We start from the raw sequence: 22104 nt of genomic DNA, 5'->3' as shown, positions 1-22104 counted from the left end.
ACACAGCTTGTTTAGTCCCTGTAGAGAAGTACTGCCAATAGAATAGGACTCCCTGGAGGAGATAAACCTATGAACCTATTGGCACCATGCTGCCTCATAATGCCAGGCGTGGGCTGGAGCATGGGTATAAAGCCCCCCAGCATTGAGCTGTGGAGCAGTGTAAGAACTGTGTTCTCTGGAATGATGGATGGTGGAGCTTCATTCAATACATTTTGGGCTGAGCTGGGGGGTGATCATTATCCAACATCCTCAAAGCAATCAAATCCTCACAGCAATGTTCCTCCAAAATCTAGTGGAAATCCTTCTTCTCTGAACAGTAAAGACAGTTACTCCAATGAAAGCAGGATAGACTATTTTTAATAACCTTGATTTCAGAAGAAACAGTGAATGAGCAGGTGTCCCAATACTTTTGTCAATAGAGAGCATCAAACAAGACCATATTCTCTTGCTTTTTGGCTGTTGCATTTGGCCACACACAGATGAACGCAAACACAAATATTTTGTGGGTGTATCACGCTTTTTTGAAAGTGTTTCTGTTTGTCCGGAAATGTCAACATATGAAATCTGTGTGGGGTGTATCGGATGTGCTGTGTCTCATCATTCTTGGGTGGTCAGCCATGATTAATGCAGCGTTCCAATTCAGCCAGCATGGCAGATTGTCTGAATACCATGCAGGATATTTCAGCTGGAACTGTTTATTTGACAGTTCCACTAATTCACAGCTCAATGCTGGGGGGCTTTTTTTTTACACAGTGACAGTGAACACACACACACTAGTGATTAAACACACAGTGACAGTGAACACACACACACTAGTGATTAAACACACAGTGACAATGAACACACACACTAGTGATTAAACACACAGTGACAGTGAACACACACACACTAAAGATTAAACACACAGTGACAAGGAACACACACACACTAGTGATTAAACACAGTGACAGTGAACACACACACTAGTGATTAAACACAGTGACAATGAACACACACACTAGTGATTAAACACACAGTGACAATGAACACACACACACTAGTGATTAAACACACAGTGACAATGAACACACACACTAGTGATTAAACACACAGTGACAATGAACACACACACTAGTGATTAAACACACAGTGACAATGAACACACACACACACTAAAGATTAAACACACAGTGACAGTGAACACACACACACTAGTGATTAAACACACAGTGACAGTGAACACACACACACTAGTGATTAAACACACAGTGACAATGAACACACACACACTAAAGATTAAACACACAGTGACAGTGAACACACACTAGTGATTAAACACAGTGACAATGAACACACACACTAGTGATTAAACACACAGTGACAGTGAACACACACACTAGTGATTAAACACAGTGACAATGAACACACACACTAGTGATTAAACACACAGTGACAGTGAACACACACACTAGTGATTAAACACACAGTGACAGTGAACACACACACTAGTGATTAAACACACAGTGACAGTGAACACACACACTAGTGATTAAACACAGTGACAATGAACACACACACTAGTGATTAAACACACAGTGACAATGAACACACACACTAGTGATTTAACACACAGTGACAGTGAACACACACACACACTAGTGATTAAACACACAGTGACAATGAACACACACACTAGTGAATAAACACACAGTGACAATGAACACACACACACACTAAAGATTAAACACACAGTGACAGTGAACACACACACACTAGTGATTAAACACACAGTGACAGTGAACACACACACACTAGTGATTAAACACACAGTGACAATGAACACACACACTAGTGATTAAACACACAGTGACAGTGAACACACACACACTAAAGATTAAACACACAGTGACAGTGAACACACACACACTAAAGATTAAACACACAGTGACAAGGAACACACACACACTAGTGATTAAACACAGTGACAGTGAACACACACACACTAGTGATTAAACACACAGTGACAATGAACACACACACACTAAAGATTAAACACACAGTGACAGTGAACACACACACTAGTGATTAAACACAGTGACAATGAACACACACACTAGTGATTAAACACACAGTGACAATGAACACACACACTAAAGATTAAACACACAGTGACAGTGAACACACACACTAGTGATTTAACACACAGTGACAGTGAACACACACACACTAGTGATTAAACACACAGTGACAATGAACACACACACACTAAAGATTAAACACACAGTGACAGTAAACACACACACTAGTGATTAAACACACAGTGACAATGAACACACACACACTAAAGATTAAACACACAGTGACAGTAAACACACACACTAGTGATTAAACACACAGTGACAATGAACACACACACACTAAAGATTAAACACACAGTGACAGTGAACACACACACACTAAAGATTAAACACACAGTGACAAGGAACACACACACTAGTGATTAAACACACAGTGACAATGAACACACACACACTTAGGATTAAACACACAGTGACAGTGAACACACACACACACACACACACACACACACACAAGTGATTAAACACACAGTGACCTGACAAGACCCTCCAGCGACTAGTGAGGATAGTTGATAAGATCATACGAGCTTCTTTCCCATCCATCATGGAGATTTACACCACCCACTGCATCCGCAAAACATACAACATTGTGGATGACCCCACCCACCCTTCACACAAACCGTTCTCCCTCCCTCTCCTGCCATCGGGAAGAAGGTATTGCAGCATCCGGTCCAACACGACCAGACTCTGCAACAGCTTCTTCCCACAAGCCATCAGACTCCTCAATCCCAGAGCCTAAATGGACGGACTCCTCCAAACACACACACACACACACACACACACACACACACACACACACACACACACACAATGTGAATTCCAGACAGTGTGAAAGCATTGCACTACATACTACCTCACTACATCACTGGACATTCATGTGCATAAATTGCACATTTCCTTTATTTCTAAATAGCTGCTAGAGGAGCGCACTAACCTGCGCTGCACTCCACTGTTTTTAACACAGTATGCACATTTTATTGCACAACCCTACTGATGTCCCACTACTGTCTCAGTCTCAGTCTCTTTATTTACACTTTGTAGTCTGCACTGTGTTGTGTTGTTATGTCTGTCTGCACTGTGCTGTGTTGACCCATGGTCCTGTATACAGCTCAAATGACTAAAAGCCTCTTGACTTGACTTGACTTGAGTAAGAACTTGACTTGCAATAACCTGTAAATAATATTGTTATTGCTTTTTAATTCTTATTTATATTGTGTTTATAGTGTAAATTATTTATCTACTTTTTTTGTAACTGAGTTTCTTGCTATCCCTTTCTGCTGTGACACTGAGAAATCTGTAAATAATATTGTTATTGCTATTTTCTTTTTACTTCTATTATTTATATTGTGTATATGTTGGTAATTTATCTACATGTTTGCATCATTTTGATTGTCTTGCTATCCCTTTCTGCTGTGACACTGAGAATCCCCCCACTGTGGGAAATACTAATAAAGGATTATCTTATCTTATCTAATCTTATAAAGGCCTACGTGGCACCATGGCACTGCTTCAGAAGTTCCACCTTAGCTTAAAAAGTAAGGAAACTTGTGTTTGGTAGATTTAGATGTTTTAACAGTGCTTCTCTCGAACCCACAACCCTGTCATCAATATCCCAGAGCTCTAACTGCTGAGCCACCACGGCCACAGTGCAATACTGTCAATAGAGAGTGTGTATAATGTGTGTGTGTGTGTGTGTGTGTGTGTGTGTGTGTGTGTATAGTATAAGTTAATGTGTAAATATGTGTTCTTCTATTTTTTTTTTCACCACTGTGAGGGACGATGCACCCAAGTTTTGGCCACTTCTGAGAATACATAAACTAAAAATATACATACAAAATATTAATAATAAATAAATGATGTCTGGTTCCTATCACCACTACTGTGAATGACTCTCTAATAAACTATAATAGTGCATTTTACACCAAAACTATTAGAAAAAAACTTTAACAGTAGAAACATTTTTTTTGTTGCAATTTTCTGAAATTTTAAAAAGGCGGTGAACTTCCCCTTTAATGAACGCGAGCTCCGTCCCGTCCCGCGTCACCAGGGCGACAGCGTCAGTGTTTCTATAGCAACCCAGCCAGCTAACAACACAGCGCCGCGGCTCTGCTCTGCTCGCGCTGGATGGAGGCTGCCGCCGCGGAGGACCCCCGGACCCTCACCCCCTAAACTCAGGGCAGGACTGAGGCGACGCAAAGCCGCGTTTACAGACAGTAGAGATAAGTAAGTAATTCTGCTCTAATGGTCAGTTCGCTACTGAAGAGCCACAGAACATGCTAGGTTAGCTAGCTGGCTAGTGCTGGCTAGTGCTGGCTAGTGCTGGCTAGCTAAGTTGTTGACGTGGCAGCTGTTCGCAAACAGGCCGCTGGTCTCGGGCCGGTGGGAGTGCAGTAGATGTGATACGGGGTTTTGGTTGTCTCTCTTTACAGCCAAGCAGGATGACGTCATCCGCGCGACTGTCCGGCAGCGGCAGCAGGGGTCTGCTCTCTCGCCGCTATCGCACGCGCGCGCTCACGTCTCAGGTGGACGAGGCGCTTTTTGCGACGCCCAAACAGGTGGGAACCGAGACCCCCTTTATGCACTTTATAACCCTGCAGGAGTGAAGTTCACTCCTAGAGACACTTTACACTCTCAAAACTCACTCACACCCATCCAACCCCCATCCAACCCCCAACCAACCCCCATCCAACCCCCAACCAACCCCCATCCAACCCCCAACCAACCCCCATCCAACCCCCAACCAACCCCCAACCAACCCCCATCCAACCCACATCTAACTCACATCTAACACACATCTAACCCACATCTAACTCACATCTAACTCACATCTAACTCACATCTAACCCACATCTAACTCACATCTAACTCACATCTAACTCACATCTAACCCACATCTAACACACATCTAACCCACATCTAACTCACATCTAACCCACATCTAACCCACAGCCATCCAACATCTAACTCACAGCCATCCAACATCTAACCCACATCTAACCCACAGCCATCCAACATCTAACTCACAGCCATCCAACATCTAACTCACATCTAACTCACAGCCATCCCACATCTAACCCACATCTAACTCACATCTAACTCACATCTAACTCACAGCCATCCAACATCTAACTCACATCTAACTCACATCTAACTCACAGCCATCCAACATCTAACTCACAGCCATCCAACATCTAACTCACATCTAACTCACAGCCATCCCACATCTAACCCACATCTAACTCACATCTAACTCACATCTAACTCACAGCCATCCAACATCTAACTCACATCTAACTCACATCTAACTCACAGCCATTCAACATCTAACCCACATCTAACCCACATCTAACTCACATCTAACTCACATCTAACTCACAGCCATTCAACATCTAACTCACATCTAACTCACAGCCATCCAACATCTAACTCACATCTAACTCACAGCCATCCCACATCTAACCCACATCTAACTCACATCTAACCCACATCTAACCCACATCTAACCCACATCTAACTCACATCTAACTCACATCTAACTCACATCTAACTCACATCTAACTCACAGCCATCCAACATCTAACTCACATCTAACTCACAGCCATCCAACATCTAACCCACATCTAACTCACATCCAACCCACATCTAACTCACAGCCATCCAACATCTAACTCACATCTAACTCACATCTAACTCACATCTAACCCACATCTAACCCACATCTAACTCACATCTAACCCACATCTAACTCACATCTAACTCACATCTAACTCACATCTAACTCACAGCCATCCAACATCTAACTCACATCTAACTCACAGCCATCCAACATCTAACCCACATCTAACTCACATCCAACCCACATCTAACTCACAGCCATCCAACATCTAACTCACATCTAACTCACATCTAACTCACATCTAACTCACATCTAACCCACATCTAACCCACATCTAACCCACATCTAACTCACATCTAACTCACAGCCATCCAACATCTAACCCACATCTAACTCACATCCAACCCACATCTAACTCACAGCCATCCAACATCTAACCCACATCTAACCCACATCTAACCCACATCTAACCCACATCTAACTCACATCTAACCCACATCTAACCCACATCTAACACACATCTAACCCACATCTAACTCACATCTAACCCACATCTAACCCACATCTAACTCACATCTAACCCCCATCTAACCCACATCTAACCCACATCTAACCCACATCTAACCCACAGCCATCCCACAGCCATCCCACATCTAACCCACATCTAACCCACATCTAACTCACATCTAACTCACATCTAACTCACATCTAACCCACATCTAACTCACATCTAACCCACATCTAACCCACATCTAACCCACATCTAACTCACATCTAACTCACATCTAACCCACATCTAACTCACATCTAACCCACATCTAACTCACAGCCATCCCCCATCTAACCCCCATCTAACTCACATCTAACCCACATCTAACTCACATCTAACCCCCATCTAACCCCCATCTAACCCACATCTAACTCACATCTAACTCACATCCAACCCCCATCTAACCCCCATCTAACCCCCATCTAACCCACATCTAACCCACATCTAACGCACATCTAACGCACATCTAACTCACATCTAACTCACATCTAACTCACATCTAACCCACATCTAACCCACATCTAACTCACATCTAACTCACATCTAACCCACATCTAACCCACATCTAACTCGCATCTAACCCACATCTAACCCACATCTAACCCACATCTAACCCACATCTAACCCCCATCTAACCCACATCTAACTCACAGCCATCCCACATCTAACCCACATCTAACTCACATCTAACTCACATCTAACCCACATCTAACCCACATCTAACTCACAGCCATCCCACAGCCATCCCACATCTAACCCACATCTAACTCACATCTAACCCACATCTAACCCACATCTAACCCACATCTAACCCACATCTAACTCACATCTAACCCACATCTAACTCACATCCAACCCACATCTAACTCACAGCCATCCAACATCTAACTCACATCTAACTCACATCTAACTCACATCTAACCCACATCTAACTCACATCCAACCCACATCTAACTCACAGCCATCCAACATCTAACTCACATCTAACTCACATCTAACTCACATCTAACTCACATCTAACTCACATCTAACCCACATCCAACCCACATCTAACTCACATCCAACCCACATCTAACTCACAGCCATCCAACATCTAACTCACATCTAACCCACATCTAACTCACATCTAACCCACATCTAACTCACATCTAACTCACATCTAACACACATCTAACACACATCTAACACACATCTAACTCACATCTAACCCACATCTAACTCACATCTAACTCACATTCAACCCCCATCTAACCCACATCTAACTCACAGCCATCCCACAGCCATCCCACATCTAACCCACATCTAACCCACATCTAACTCACATCTAACGCACATCTAACGCACATCTAACGCACATCTAACCCACATCTAACCCACATCTAACTCACATCTAACTCACATTCAACCCCCATCTAACCCCCATCTAACCCACATCTAACTCACAGCCATCCCCCATCTAACCCCCATCTAACCCACATCTAACTCACATCTAACCCACATCTAACCCCCATCTAACCCACATCTAACTCACATCTAACTCACATCCAACCCCCATCTAACCCACATCTAACCCACATCTAACGCACATCTAACTCACATCTAACTCACATCTAACTCACATCTAACCCACATCTAACTCACATCTAACTCACATCCAACCCCCATCTAACTCACATCTAACCCACATCTAACCCACATCTAACTCACATCTAACCCACATCCAACCCCCATCTAACTCACATCTAACTCACATCTAACCCACATCTAACTCACATCCAACCCCCATCTAACTCACATCTAACCCACATCTAACCCACATCTAACTCACATCCAACCCCCATCTAACTCACATCTAACCCACATCTAACCCACATCTAACGCACATCCAACCCCCATCCAACCCCCATCTAACTCACATCTAACTCACATCTAACCCACATCTAACTCACATCCAACCCCCATCTAACTCACATCTAACCCACATCTAACCCACATCTAACGCACATCTAACGCACATCTAACGCACATCTAACCCCCATCTAACCCACATCTAACTCACATCTAACTCACAGCCATCCCACATCTAACCCACATCTAACTCACAGCCATCCCACAGCCATCCCACAGCCATCCCACATCTAACCCACATCTAACTCACATCTAACCCACATCTATCCCACAGCCATCCCACATCTAACCCACATCTAACTCACATCTAACTCACAGCCATCCCACATCTAACCCACATCTAACTCACATCTAACCCACATCTATCCCACAGCCATCCCACATCTAACCCACATCTAACCCACATCTAACCCACAGCCATCCCACATCTAACCCACATCTAACTCACATCTAACTCACAGCCATCCCACAGCCATCCCACAGCCATCCCACATCTAACCCACATCTAACCCACATCTAACCCACATCTAACTCACATCTAACTCACAGCCATCCCACATCTAATCCAGAATCAGAATCAGAATCTCTTTATTTCACTAAGTATGTTACACATATAAGGAATTTGTCTTGGTGAGAGCAACACGTATGACAAGTAACAAAAAACACAGAACACAGTCTTAAACTAAAGGAAAATGACACTAAACAATAAATAGGGTAGAGGATAAATTAAAAAAGTAAAAAGTACTAAAGGTAATAAAGAGCTGATATTTACAGAAAAGAACATCTGTACAGTGTGGAAATAGTCAGAGTGCAAATAGTCATAGTGCAAAATAACTGTTCAGTCCGGTTTGGTACAGTTCAGTTGTAAGTTTTGAGGTTTACAGTGGGAGGTGTTCACTGTGGTTGAGGAGCAGAACAGCTCTGGGGAAGAAGCTGTTAGCATGCCGTGTTGTGCTGGTTTTTATGGACCGCAGTCTTCTACCAGAGGGGAGTGTCTGGAAGAGGAGGTGTCCAGGATGTGAGGGGTCAGATGTAATCTTGCCAGCCCGCTTCCTCACCCTGCTGGTGTAGATCTGCTGAAGTGATGGCAGGTTACATCCAGTGATCCTCTCTGCTGTCCTGATGATGCGCTGGAGTTTGGCTCTTTCTTGTGAGGTGGACGAACCAAACCAGATAGTTATGGAGGCTGTGAGAATGGACTCGATGATCGCTGTGTAGAACTGGATCATCAGGGTCTGTGGCAGGTTTTTCTGTGGCAGAAATTTCCTTTCTGTAGGCAGACTCATCACCGTTGGCTATGAGGCCCACCAGAGTGGAGTCATCTGCAAATTTCAGGATCTTTACAGCTGGATCTTTGGAGACACAGTCATTAGTGTAGAGGCTGAAGAGAAGGGGTGAAAGAACACAACCCTGAGGGACTCCAGTACTGAGTGTACTGTGTAACTCACATCTAACCCACAGCCATCCCACAGATCTACTGGAGGACGTCTCTGCAGGCTATAGTGACTGTGTTATGGGATATGCTTCATTTTTGGGGGAATACATTGGTGGTTAAAGTGAAGTGAGTGGTGTGAGCTACAGCAAAGCTCCTCAGGCCCCGAATCATCCTCACAGAGTAAAACTAAACCTGTAGTAGAACAATTTAGGACATGTAGTAGATTTTTATTTACATATACATGAGCTCCTGGAGGTTCCTCTGTGCCTAAATTTCATTATGTTGCTTATATTTCTTACAAAACCACTTTAAAAACCATCAGGGACATGGAATCAATAGATGCCATTAAAATTCATACTAAACCATTCTAGCGTATTCAGATCTGTCCGGGACAGGACCTGATATTTTGGTCTAGTAAAACTCGACTCCTTTCCCTTATGATTGAGCAGTTGAGTAGAAGTGAAATTAGCTTTTCACTTTGCAGAGAAGCAAAGCAGCCGTTGATATTTTGAGGAATTGGATGCATATACTATAGTGCAGTGGTTATCAGTCCTGTTCCCGGAGAACCACCACCCTACTCTGTTCCCAACACACCTGTTCCAACTAGGGCCAGGTTCCCAAAAATATCACATATTGGATTTTAGATAATCTTAACTGGTACAAGGGTGTTTGGTGTCTTTGTGCCATGAAGTGTTCGGGAAATCCAGCCCAAATTGTCAAGCCCTTTCATGTGGTTTAATGTGGGTAGTGCTGCTTCAGGATCAGGATTGAGATGTAGTGGTTGTAGTTTACTGTATTCCTCCACGCATGGTATCGTACTCTCTGCCCCGGGCCATGAAAATGAGACACATGCATCGTTTCTAATCTTATACCTGGTTACGCTTCCCTCATCTTCATTCTACATCAGTCCAAGCAGAACATAACACTAGCATCCCGCATCACTTTCCTGCATTCGTGGGCCAAAATCTGTGCGTGTGATCTGCTCCACAGATAGAAGGAAAAACGGGGGCTTGACCAGCAAAATCACAAGGCCTTAATTCCGGTTCTCAGTCTGGAACTATGTATATATATATATATATATATATATATATATATATATATATATATATATATATAAAACCCATATATATAACCCTAACCCTAACCCTAACCCTCAAAGATGACCACAACACAACTAAAGGCAACTATATTATAGATCATATGTATATGTATTTGATAGTATGTATATTTTCTTTCTAGTAACAAATATATATATATATATATATATATATATATATATATATATATGAAAAAGAACCTGGTTAAAAAACAATTTAGATTAAACCTATTTTTTTAATTAACTAGTAATTTAAATATTAATAATAGTTATCAAACCTCAGTCAGTTCCCACTCCCTGAGTGAACTAAGTAGCTTATGCCCATTCACAACTTATAATGTCCCTGTCCCTGATTCTAGAGATGATGAATATCAGAAAGCTGAAGGTGCGATGAATAGATGATGCAGAGGCTCGGCTCGGCTCGGCTCAGCTCAGTGAGGGTAGTGGAGCAGTCCAGCTCAAATGTAGCTCAACACTGATAATGACCAGCCAGGATCACTCTCTGTGTTATGTGACAAAGCATAATACCGGCGATCGAAGTAAATGTGGGCGAGGGTGGACAGTCTTCTTTAAGAATCTGTTTTTTATTTCCCTAAAATTATTTTCGTAGATCAAAATTATCTAGAGAGTTGCTCTGCTAGACATTGCCAACAATGCCTACGCCAATTGTGGTTATCCATGCAGTGAACACACACACACAGTGACAATGAGCACCCATCACCCACGTGAGCAGCCATCACTGCGGCGCCCGGGGTGCAGGGAGGGTGAAGGGGCCTTCCGGGAATCAACCCCACAATTGTCAGCAATAGCCTGGTGCTCTAACCGCTGAGCCACCAATGCTTGTGTCCAAAGGGACAGCACCGAAGTGTGCCCATGCTGTCAGACCTACACCCCACCAATGTTCAAAGGGACAGCAAGACAGCGTGCTCCTGCCATTCCGTATCAGTGACCTGGGTTGCACGAGGATGAGTAACTAACCTAACCACCTCTCCCACAGCCAATAGTGTGTGTTAGTGAACCCCAGCTGTGTGAGGGACACTTTTTTGAGGGTGTGGGTCTCTGTTTTTTAGGTGTAGCCAAAATCTAACAATCCTTTTTTGAATATCGAGTAATAATAGATAGTGTCCTGATGCAGCTCTGCATTCTTGTAAACATGTCTTTTAAATTCTATGCTATAAGGAATGCGGTAATGACATCTATCTAAAATATCTCAATTATTATTGTTAATATGTGTATTAGTAGTAAAGTAAGCCACTATTATCCTGTAAACACAGGCCTACTATTTCTGATAGGAGTCTATTTTAAAAAAGAAGGTATTTCATTGGTCAATTATATTGAATATATGAATAAATTAAAATACAGTGATATACCATGAAACCACCAAAATCTTGATACTGTGGCTTTTTTTGTCATACAGCCCAGCTCTACATGACAGTAAGCCTGATTTGGTCAATGGAAGTAGCCACTAATTCTTCACGTGTCTTTTTCTTCAGCAGTCTGCTTATGAGCTTAAAGATGAGGCTAAAGGCAGCATGTCAGGATCCAGAAAACTGTCCCGCTCTGCTCCAGCTTCCAAAGCACAAAAGACCGAGACAGTCCGCATCATCACTAAGGACCTCATCAGGGATCTGAGGCAAGATATCTGAGAAGGGCCCTTTTGATATTATTCGACCAGGGGTGTTTATTTATTTTTCTGGATCTTTTTTATTATAAAATGTTTTTTTCTATTTTTAGATATTTGTTAAATGTATCTTTACTTCACATCAATCAAAATATTTGACAATTAAGGGTAACAGTCCTACTCATCAGTAAAAAAAAAAAGCATTTACTTCTCAAATAGGTTTTGCCGTTGTTATCTATATGGCCTCCTTGGAGATATTTTTGTAAAATGTCCAGAAGACTAAACACATGACTCTTGTTGAACTAGGATCCCGAATGCAGACCCGTCTGGGCAGTCCATCATTCTCTGTACAGCTGAAATTGGGCGCATCACTGCTGAGTCTCGTGTCCCCACCAAAGAAGAACAAGATGTGACACTGGAGAGCCTGCGCAAAACTCGGGAAGAGGCCATGGTGAGCAGATCTTACAGTTCTGAAATTAAGTGCTTTCCCAGTTTTGAATTGAGAAAGTCATAGGAAAGCTATACACGTTTAAAATGCACTCAAAACTAGGGATCTGATCTGAGCCGGTGGACCGGGGGCCGATCCAGGATTATTTAATTGGATAAGTTATCCGCTATTTTAGGCTTGAGCCAGTCCCAATCTTTTGTTTTTACCATTCTAGCAGAGCGCCCTCTGGTGTCCTCTGTATGCTTTTAACGGACATTGTTCACAACCTCACATAAGTGCAAAAACCAAAATATTTCATTCGCAGTGTGTACTGCTGGACTGTGCAATAAGATATATATATATATATATATATATATATATATATATATATATATATATATATATATATATATATATATATATATATAGAGAGAGAGAGAGAGAGAGAGCACACTCCCAAAGTCAGCCACTAAGCTATGTCAGTCCAGAATTTGTACATGATCTCAGTTGGTTTGTGCAGTTTACATTATATGCATACCAATAGCACAAAAGGAAAAGGACTGGGGGTAAAAAATAAAGACAATTGATATATCTAAATTAAGTTAGAACATGGACAATTTAAAGCCTTATTCAGACAGGCTTAGTTTTACATGAGGAGGTGGAATTATGTCATTTTACTATAGCATGTCTGTAAAATATATGTAATATTATTCACACGTGATAAGAATTCTCAGCATAAATGACTGAGATGGGAGTGGCTAATCCATTTACCCACTGCTGTCACCTAAAAAAAAAAAATGTGATGACAACCAGTTAAAGCCACTGATAGTAATAATGAGATTTTAGTGTGAGCATTAGCAGCTACATGTTCATAACACATCTGTAGACTATGCTACACAATGACTTGTCTAAAGCTGCCAGCAGCGGCACGCCTCGGGGAATCCTTTGGTTGGTCTTCTGGGCAGGCTGAGATTTGCCACAGACTTGACAAGCCTCCTCGAGCGTCTCCATACTTAATAAAGGTGCAAAAACCCCACATGTAGATTCTCACGAGATTAAAATAACCTGAGAATATTTGAAAGGCTTGTTTTACCAAAGGGAAATGCAGAGCGCAGTCTGTAAAATGAGTGACGTTGCATTCGTACGGGACTAAAATTACTGAGAAACTCTGGTAATAATTACATCACCCCACCTCCCCATGGAACACAAATGTCATCCGAATAGAGCTTAAGAGTGAGCTTAAGTGTGAGGTTGTCGTAAGGTAAATATTAATAATTTAGAGCATATTTTTGTGAAAACCAATAGAAAAATAGATCCTTTCTTAAGTGAAAAGTTAAGAAGATTTAAGCTCATCATGAAAGACTTTCTTTCTTAGGACACTTTTGTGAATTCAGCCTCTGGTCTCCACGCTAAATACTTCAGATCCGTCTCTTAAGAAATTGCCTCCAATTCACAGGCAGCACGTTGAATAAGGTTTCTAAAACTAATATGAATGAATATAAGATTGATTCCCAATTGGTTTCTTACTCTCGCACTTGTCACTAAAGTACTTTTTTAAGGTCCATACATAAAGAGACTTTATTTCCACAGTAATTTTCACCTTTCCAGCTAGTGTCAGAGATTGCGATTACAATACCTGACAGCTGACAACCATATAATACCTGAGCTAAACCACACACACACACACACATATATATATATTTGTTAATATTATACGTATTTTGTTTGTGTGTGTGTGTGTGTGTGTGTGTGTGTTGTAGAACGCTGCAGAGGAGAGGAAGACGCTAATGAGGCAGGCAGATTTGTCCCGTCAGAAGAACCAAGGCCTCAGTGATCTGGAGGCTGAAGCTCGAGAGCGTGCTCAGTACCTTCTCGAGAGGGCTAATGCCCTGAGGATGGAACAAGAGGACGAAGTCAAGAAGCTCAATGAGGTTTGACTTATGATCTCTCTCAAGCCCATCGTGTTCCTGAGTTCTTAACTTTTGATCATTTCTGAACTTTCTGGCTTTTTCTCACACTCAGCTTAAACCTGAAGGCATGCGGTTAACGATGAAGCATTCTTTTCAACATTTTAACCAAGAGTGATACAAAAGATTTGAGTGTAAAATTAACCACCATGCAAAAGCCTGAATCTGTTGGGTCCCCAAAAATGTCCATCACACAACTAAATGGCTAGGGATAATATATTACACGACTTCAACCTGTTACTGAACTAAAATGAACGTGCCCCAACACACCCGCCTTGTGTTACCTATGAGATACATTTTCACACCACCATTTGCACTTCTGACCCAAATTGACGAAATAGTGAAAAACGCTTTTAGATGAGGTGGTGGATGGAAAGACAGAGTCACAATTGTCTGCACAGACTGCAGAGGGAGGTGGGGAGAGCACATACTAGAGGCTACTCTACATTATTATTATTTTTTTATGAATCTCCGTTCCGTTCCGTTTCCACTGCAGTATTGGAAATGTATAGGCAACAGAATGCAGCTGCTGCATTATTTAAGGTGGAACATAAAACTATAGTAAGAAACTGCCTAAAAAATTTGCACTTTTTGTGCTCAATTTTCATTGGCTGTTGACAGGACCCCGCCGTTACCCGGCCGCTACACTCACGCACATCTCCATGACTAGGCTGTGGTCACTCATTCTCCAGTGCTTCTTCTGCTTGGCACCTCTGAAAGAGAAGCTATATGAAGGTAGCGTGTTTGATCAGTGTTCTCGTGTGTTTGTGGGTTTATCTACGTCCACAGTGGATCCTGGCGGCTCAGTGCCATGCAGTGCGAGACACTCAGATCCTGGAGAAGAAGCAAATTCTTTCTGAGTTACAGGAGGAAGAGAGGAGGCTGGATGCTATGATGGAAGTAGATCGCCGCCGGGCGCTGGAGATGCAGGAACAGATCGACCAGCTGCGCAAACAGCAGCGGATTCAGTGAGGGCACTTATCATTTCACAGTTGTTTCACATTCTGTCTGTGTGTATACCGAGCACGTTGTGTGCATGTGTTTGTGGAATCAGGGGGAAGACATGCATCCTAAAACAGATTGAGGATCGCCTTGAAGAGCGCATGCTACTGGACGAGGTCAAGGAACAGGAAGGGCAGCAGATGTTGGAGAACTTGGAGAGGATGCAGATGGAGGAGCTGGAGGTACAAACTTAGTATCAGAACTGGCTGAAATTCACAGCTTGTCACTTGATTACGTAATTGTTTGAAGGCATTGCCCTTCAGTTGTTTTTTTTGCTTCTGGAAAGCTAGTCTGTTAATGACCTGTATAACCCATAAGCTGTGTGACTGATAGGAAGAGACTTATACACACACACCACTTCTAATGAATGCCTTCAGCTACTCTAAATTGCTTTTGCTGACACAGATGTGCAAATACACACACACACACACACACACACACACAGCTTGTATAATAGGACATGAACGTATTGCCACCATGCTGCTCAGTGCCAGGCATGGGCTACAGGGGTATAAAGCCCCCCCCAGCATTGAGGTGTGGAGCAGTGGAAGAACTGTGTTCTCTAGAACGATGGATGGTAGAGCTTCATCCAAAACTTTTGGGATGAGGTGAGGTGATGATCATCCAACACCCTGACCTCGCTAATGCTCTTGTCTCTGAATGCAGAAGAAACATTGAACAAGAAGTGTCCAAATATTTTTGTCCATATAGTAACTACTGGTAGTGTACCCAATGTTACAGATGGATTACAGTAGTACAGCTTATCTAACTGCAGTTTACACTCTTGTAATTAATTAGGGTGGTTGTAATTAGAAAAGCAGTATTTATAGTAATTATAATGTAATTACAATGTAAATTGTATATAATTACATAAGAGAGAGCATTCGGTACTAGCTGTTGAGAGACACTCAGCTCTAAATATAATCAATTGCTACATTTGATACTACATTGTTAATGTATGTTTATGGAATATTTGTAATTTATTTATCTGCTTTGTTTATATTTTGTGCATATATATATATATATACATACATATATATATATACATATATATATGAGCACTAGTAATTAATATACATGAGCTCATTAACATTCGATTTTTGTAGCTTTCTACTAAAGTTGCATGTGAAATGTGCATCTGAGCACCTGTATGCTAACTTTATGAATTGAACTTGCCATGCCGCATATTTTGCATTGCATAGCAAGTATTATCTTATTATCTTAATCATAAATAATGCACAAAATGAGTCAGATTTATTTTAGTTCATTTAATTTTAATAGCTTGACGTTTGGAATCACTTTTTTTAATAGTGATTTTTTTATTCACATTTCATCCCAGGTTCAAGATATGAACTCCAGATTGTGTGATTCAGGCGTGTACAGCTTTTTGATTGGATGCTTGGTTTCCACATGGCAATGGATTCTTGTGGATTTTCCTCCCATAGTTTTGACAGCCTACAACTTTCACAGTTGTACAAGTACAGTAGTAACACCCAGTAATAACACATGGGTTACCACGGCAACCACTTGTAAGTGCCTGGGCAACCAGCATGGACACCATAGTAAACATCTCTGGGACCATAGCAACTCTTTTAATAAGTACCACCGGGCAGCTAGAAATGTTTCCAGTAATTTGCTGAAAAGGTTTTGAGCAGCAAGTTATTTTAGGAATAGCCAGAATAAGCAGGGCTGTGGGAGATTCTGACATGAGAAGCTTCCCGAGTTTGGCACCGAGAAAGATGTTGAAAATACAAGGAGAAAAGTCGTTTAGTGGAGATTATGTAATTGCTTTGCTATGCTGAGAGCAACGTCCATAAAGAGCTTCGTAAGGCATGTGTGAGTCAGTAGTTTGGATTTAACTTTCTTTAACAGTCCAGATTCATCTAAAATTGTTTGTATGATTGTGCATGTACACTGCATGGGCAAAAGTATTGAGACACCTGCTCGTTCATCATTACTTCAGAGCCAGGGACTCTGGAATAAAATCTGTAACAGTGGGTACACCACCAGTAGTTGCACTATATATACCCAAAAGTATTGGGACACTTGCTCATTCAGTGCTTCTTCTGAAATCAAGGGTATTAAAAAAGTTGATCCTGCTTTTATTGGTGTTTTTTTAGTCTCTACTGTCCAGGGAAGAAGGCTTTCTACTAGATTTTGGAGCAGCATTGCTGTGAGGATTTGATCGCATTCAGCCACAAGAGTGCTAGTGAGGTCAGGATGTTGGATAATGATGATGATAATATTGATGATCACCACCCCACCTCATCATCCCCATCTCCCCAACTCATCCCAAAAGTATTAGATGAAGCATCATCCATGATTCCAGAGAACACAGTTCTTCCACTGCTCCACAGCTCAATGCTGAGGGGCTTTATACCTCTCTACTAGCTCACGCTTGGCGTCATAAGGGAGCATGGTGCCGATAGGTTCATGTCTATCTGCCCCTGATATTGCATGAGATTGGCAGTACTTCTCTACAAGGACTAGACAAGTTGTGTGTGTGTGTGTGTGTGTGTGTGTGTGTGCTTTTGCACATATGTGTCAGCAATGGGTGCAACTTAAAGTAGCTTAATGCATTCATTAATCCACGAATATTTGGACATTCAGCTGAAGTGCTGTGTATGCAGGGGCATGAAGTGGTGGGGGAGTCCTGCATGAATGATAGCAGTATTAAGTTTTTTACATTTACATTACATTTGTATTGAATTACACTGACACGTGTGTGTGTGTGTGTGTGTGTGTGTGTGTGTGTGTGTGTGTGTGTGGCTTTAGGCTATGGAAAGAAAGAAAGCAGAGCAGAGAAGGCTACTGATTGAGATTCAGAAGATCAATGAGGAGAATCTACTCACAAAGGAGCGCAGAAAGGAGGAGGAGAGACTGGAGGACCTTCGTGCTCTGGAGTACACACGCAAGAAACTGGTGAGTGAAGTGTGCTTCAGTAGCCTGGGTGTTAAGTCGTGGTGTTTGGTAATTATGGTTGCGCATTGTGAAGCGCTGTATCGATGTCCAATTTATTTGGAGTGCATTTTGTCCCAGGTTCAAGATATGAACTCTGTTCCAACTCCAGATTGTTGGGTCTGATTGTGTGATTCAGGCGTGTACAGCTTTCTGATTGGATGCATGGTTTCCACATAGCAATGAAAATGACAGCCTTCCTGTCTATGGTACAAGTAGATTAATATCACCCATCTGTTCACATGGGTTACCACAGCATCCACTTGCAAGTGCCTGAGCAACCAGCAGAGACACCATAATAAAATCTCCGGTACCATAGCAACTGCCTAGCAACCACTGAGCAACATCCTTAGAAACAGACTTCCACTGTCACAATTGTACAATAAAATAAAATAAAATTATAAGAATTTTTTTTATTAAAAATAAAATACAATTATAATACAGTATCTTTTTATTCTTTTATAACAACAATGAATGAACGGAACTAGCAAAACGAAGTGAAGCCACCCATCTGATGTTCTTTCACTCATGTGCTTTGTAGCGGTTCCTTCCAGTTATCTGCTGTTTTTATGAGACTGAAGGAAATGTCTAAACAATGATGATTATCCAGTGCACTTGTGAAATGGTTCACCACTGTATGAAACGTCCATACGAAGTGTGTTGTGCAGTCCCATCAGATTAGGAAATATGCCTCTGAAACTACTGGAAGACCAAGCTTTCCCAGCTCACATAACTGACCAATTACAACTCCAATTACAAAGCAGTATTAAACAAACACCTTCTGCTGTTCTGACCTGCTGCAAACGTGAGGCACTGGAGCCAGGCTCCAGCTTCTGTCGGCGTTCCTCAGGAATCTCAACCCGTTCCTCGTGGGCAGGGGCCTCCAGTTCTCTAATATTCTTGGGTTTGCTGTTGCTGCAGCCGCCTTCTTCAAATCCTACTGAAGGTTTTCTGTGAGGTTCAAGTCAGGCAGCTGTAGAGGTCAGGCCACTCCATCACCTTCCAGGACCTCTTCTGAAACTTTGAGGTACTCTTGGGAGAACTGTGCTGGTGGTCCAATGATGCTCAAGCTTCAGCTTCCTCACTGGAGGATTTCCTGATACAGCCCCCTGAGCATACAACCCCTTGCAAACAGCTGAACATTTGTACATTTTACTAATAGACCTAATTCACTAATTCACGTGAATTATTTCGACATCTTACCTCCACAGATATGAAAGGTCAAAACCAAGTATGGGACAGGCTACCACTATATGACAGTTATATTAGGCCAAGCAAACTCTACTAGATGCTCATAAACCTCATGAACCTGCAGCAAAGATCCCATAAGTAAGGGGGAGGCAGGGTACGATGTAATTCAGCCAACACACACATGGAATTGTATTCCAGCACTAGGTGTTCAGCACTGACCGAAGCAGGTAGGATGGTAACAGATGGGGAGACTGGTAAATTAATGAAAACACAATTATTTAACAATTCCAATGCCAGATTATTGCAAAGTCCCAAGTAAAATATTGTGTAAAAAATGTCAAATTGATTATAAAAGTCTTAATTTCATAACATCTGCAGTACATTTCTGATAAATCTGACTGTATTTAGGACTTCTCTCAGTGCTTATCTGGGGAGGCTCTGGGGAGTTTGTAAACTGACCCCACAGTGTGGAGTCTGTACTTCAGCCTGGCCAGCTGTGAGTTATCTGCATGCTTTAAAACTGTGCCATGGTAAATACCCCAATATAGGTTTATTAGAAGGTAGGGTGGGGGTACATTGAGGTACAGTATGTGGGGAGTCTGTTTAGTTCCAGAGCGTGGAGAAGTCCAAGGGCCTGGGGGAAGAAGCTCAGTCCGGTAGTGGTGATCCGGATGCTCTGGGGAAAAGAGCTTGTTTAATGGATGTGTGGAGTCATCCACAAGGCTGTTGGCTCTGCGGAGGCAGTTTGTGGTGTAAATATCCAAGACCTTAAAGATATCTGCTTCCCACACAATCTGCCTTAGTTATCCGGTACGTCAGACAGGAAGTTGAATTCAGCAGTCAGATTTGTCCTGCATTGTCCAAAGGCTTTAAAGGTGATCTGAACAGGATTAACAACCACCGTTTCCACTCTTATGTATCTCCTCTCTTCTTGTCTTTTCTATATACAACACATTCCTTATCCCAGCGGTTCTCATTAGATTGTCCCATGAACCCCCTTGCTGGGCTCATCTTTCTTATTGAAATGTTGTGATAGTTGTGAGTGGGAGAGTTCTCACAGTAGAATCTCTCCGATCAGGATTACATCATGTCAGCCAATTATACACGGATGGCTTGTTTGAAAAACATGATGTCATGGTCATGAGTAAACCAGAGAAATGCCCCGGCAGAGACACTTGGCAAGCTGCCTTCTAACTAACTGCCTTAAGAAAAAAGCCTTATCCCTGCTTGGACAGTGTTTGTAAGACCCAGATCATCGCCTTCATCACGCTAACCCTGTTTAGATTGTTTATGGCAGCATTTTATGCCTTATTAAAAATCCCGGTCTCAAACGTAACTGTTTTGGATTTCTCAGACATGACCGATCTAATCAGTCCACAGATGGGAAAATCTTCTCAGTGAATCTTACTCAGCGCTCTGTGTTTTGTTCTGGTGGTTGTCGCTGTTGTAATTACTGGATTTAATGTACATTTACATTTAAGGCATTTAGCAGATGCTCTTCTCCAGAGCAACTTACAAAAGTGCTTTACTGTTTACTCAAGAAAAACCTCAGCTAGTTTAAATGGGCTAAAAATGTAAAGATTCCTCTAATCTTAGACTCTACTACACAAGTCAATAAGGAGACCATAATACTCTTCTCTTCGCCTGAGTACTCTCAGAAGAGGAGGGTCTTCAGTCTGGGTTTGAAGACAGCGAGCGTTGGACTCTGCTGTTCGGACACCCAGGGGAAGTTTGTTCCACCACTTCGGTGCGCGACAAAAAACATATGCATGGCTGTCAAGGTTACATTGTTGTCTGATTTTAGGTGATAGAGAACATATAAATACACTGTATGCGGACGGACAAAAGTTTTGGGACACTCATTCATTATTTCTTCCAAACTCACAGGTATTAAAAATGTTTATACCTGTCTCTAATGGTACCAGAGTAGCTGTTTTCACTGCTACTTAAAGCAGACCTCACCATGGCTGGATGCAGGGAATCCCCACTCCTAAGTCAAATAGCCAACCTTTATGTTTACAGATATTCTGATTTGATGTCCTTTTGATGACATTCTGATCTATGTTCTGTTTCAGTGTTTTAATCTCCATGACCTTTGGATGTGTTTAGCTTAAACTGTGTCTTAGCCATAATATATGTTTGTATATAAAGCTTCCATTCATTTAAACCCTGTTATCTCCTCACGTTGCAGAAGATGTAGAAGTTTTTTGTTTACC

General features: G+C 41.9%; 1 protein-coding gene across 2 annotated transcripts in view; it reads left to right on the top strand.

Moving 5' to 3' along the window:
• The first annotated feature begins 4194 nt into the window (after positions 1-4194).
• cfap45 (cilia and flagella associated protein 45) overlaps positions 4195-22104 on the top strand; it is a 45529-nt gene continuing 27619 nt past the window's right edge. Inside the window, exons 1-8 of one of the 2 annotated variants that reach the window (XM_072695417.1) lie at positions 4195-4340; positions 4547-4672; positions 12219-12355; positions 12650-12794; positions 14531-14701; positions 15527-15705; positions 15792-15921; positions 18515-18661. In XM_072695417.1, the coding sequence (XP_072551518.1) occupies positions 4556-4672; positions 12219-12355; positions 12650-12794; positions 14531-14701; positions 15527-15705; positions 15792-15921; positions 18515-18661 (1026 nt within the window). In that variant the 5' untranslated portion in view covers positions 4195-4340; positions 4547-4555. Of the gene's footprint in view, positions 4341-4546; positions 4673-12215; positions 12356-12649; positions 12795-14530; positions 14702-15526; positions 15706-15791; positions 15922-18514; positions 18662-22104 lie in introns of both variants that reach the window. The other variant, XM_072695416.1, reaches the window with a different exon arrangement.

This window comes from Salminus brasiliensis, chromosome 13, assembly GCF_030463535.1.
Source record: "Salminus brasiliensis chromosome 13, fSalBra1.hap2, whole genome shotgun sequence".
In the NCBI taxonomy this organism is placed as follows: Eukaryota; Metazoa; Chordata; class Actinopteri; order Characiformes; family Bryconidae; genus Salminus; species Salminus brasiliensis.
This window is presented reverse-complemented; position numbering and strand designations above follow the sequence as displayed.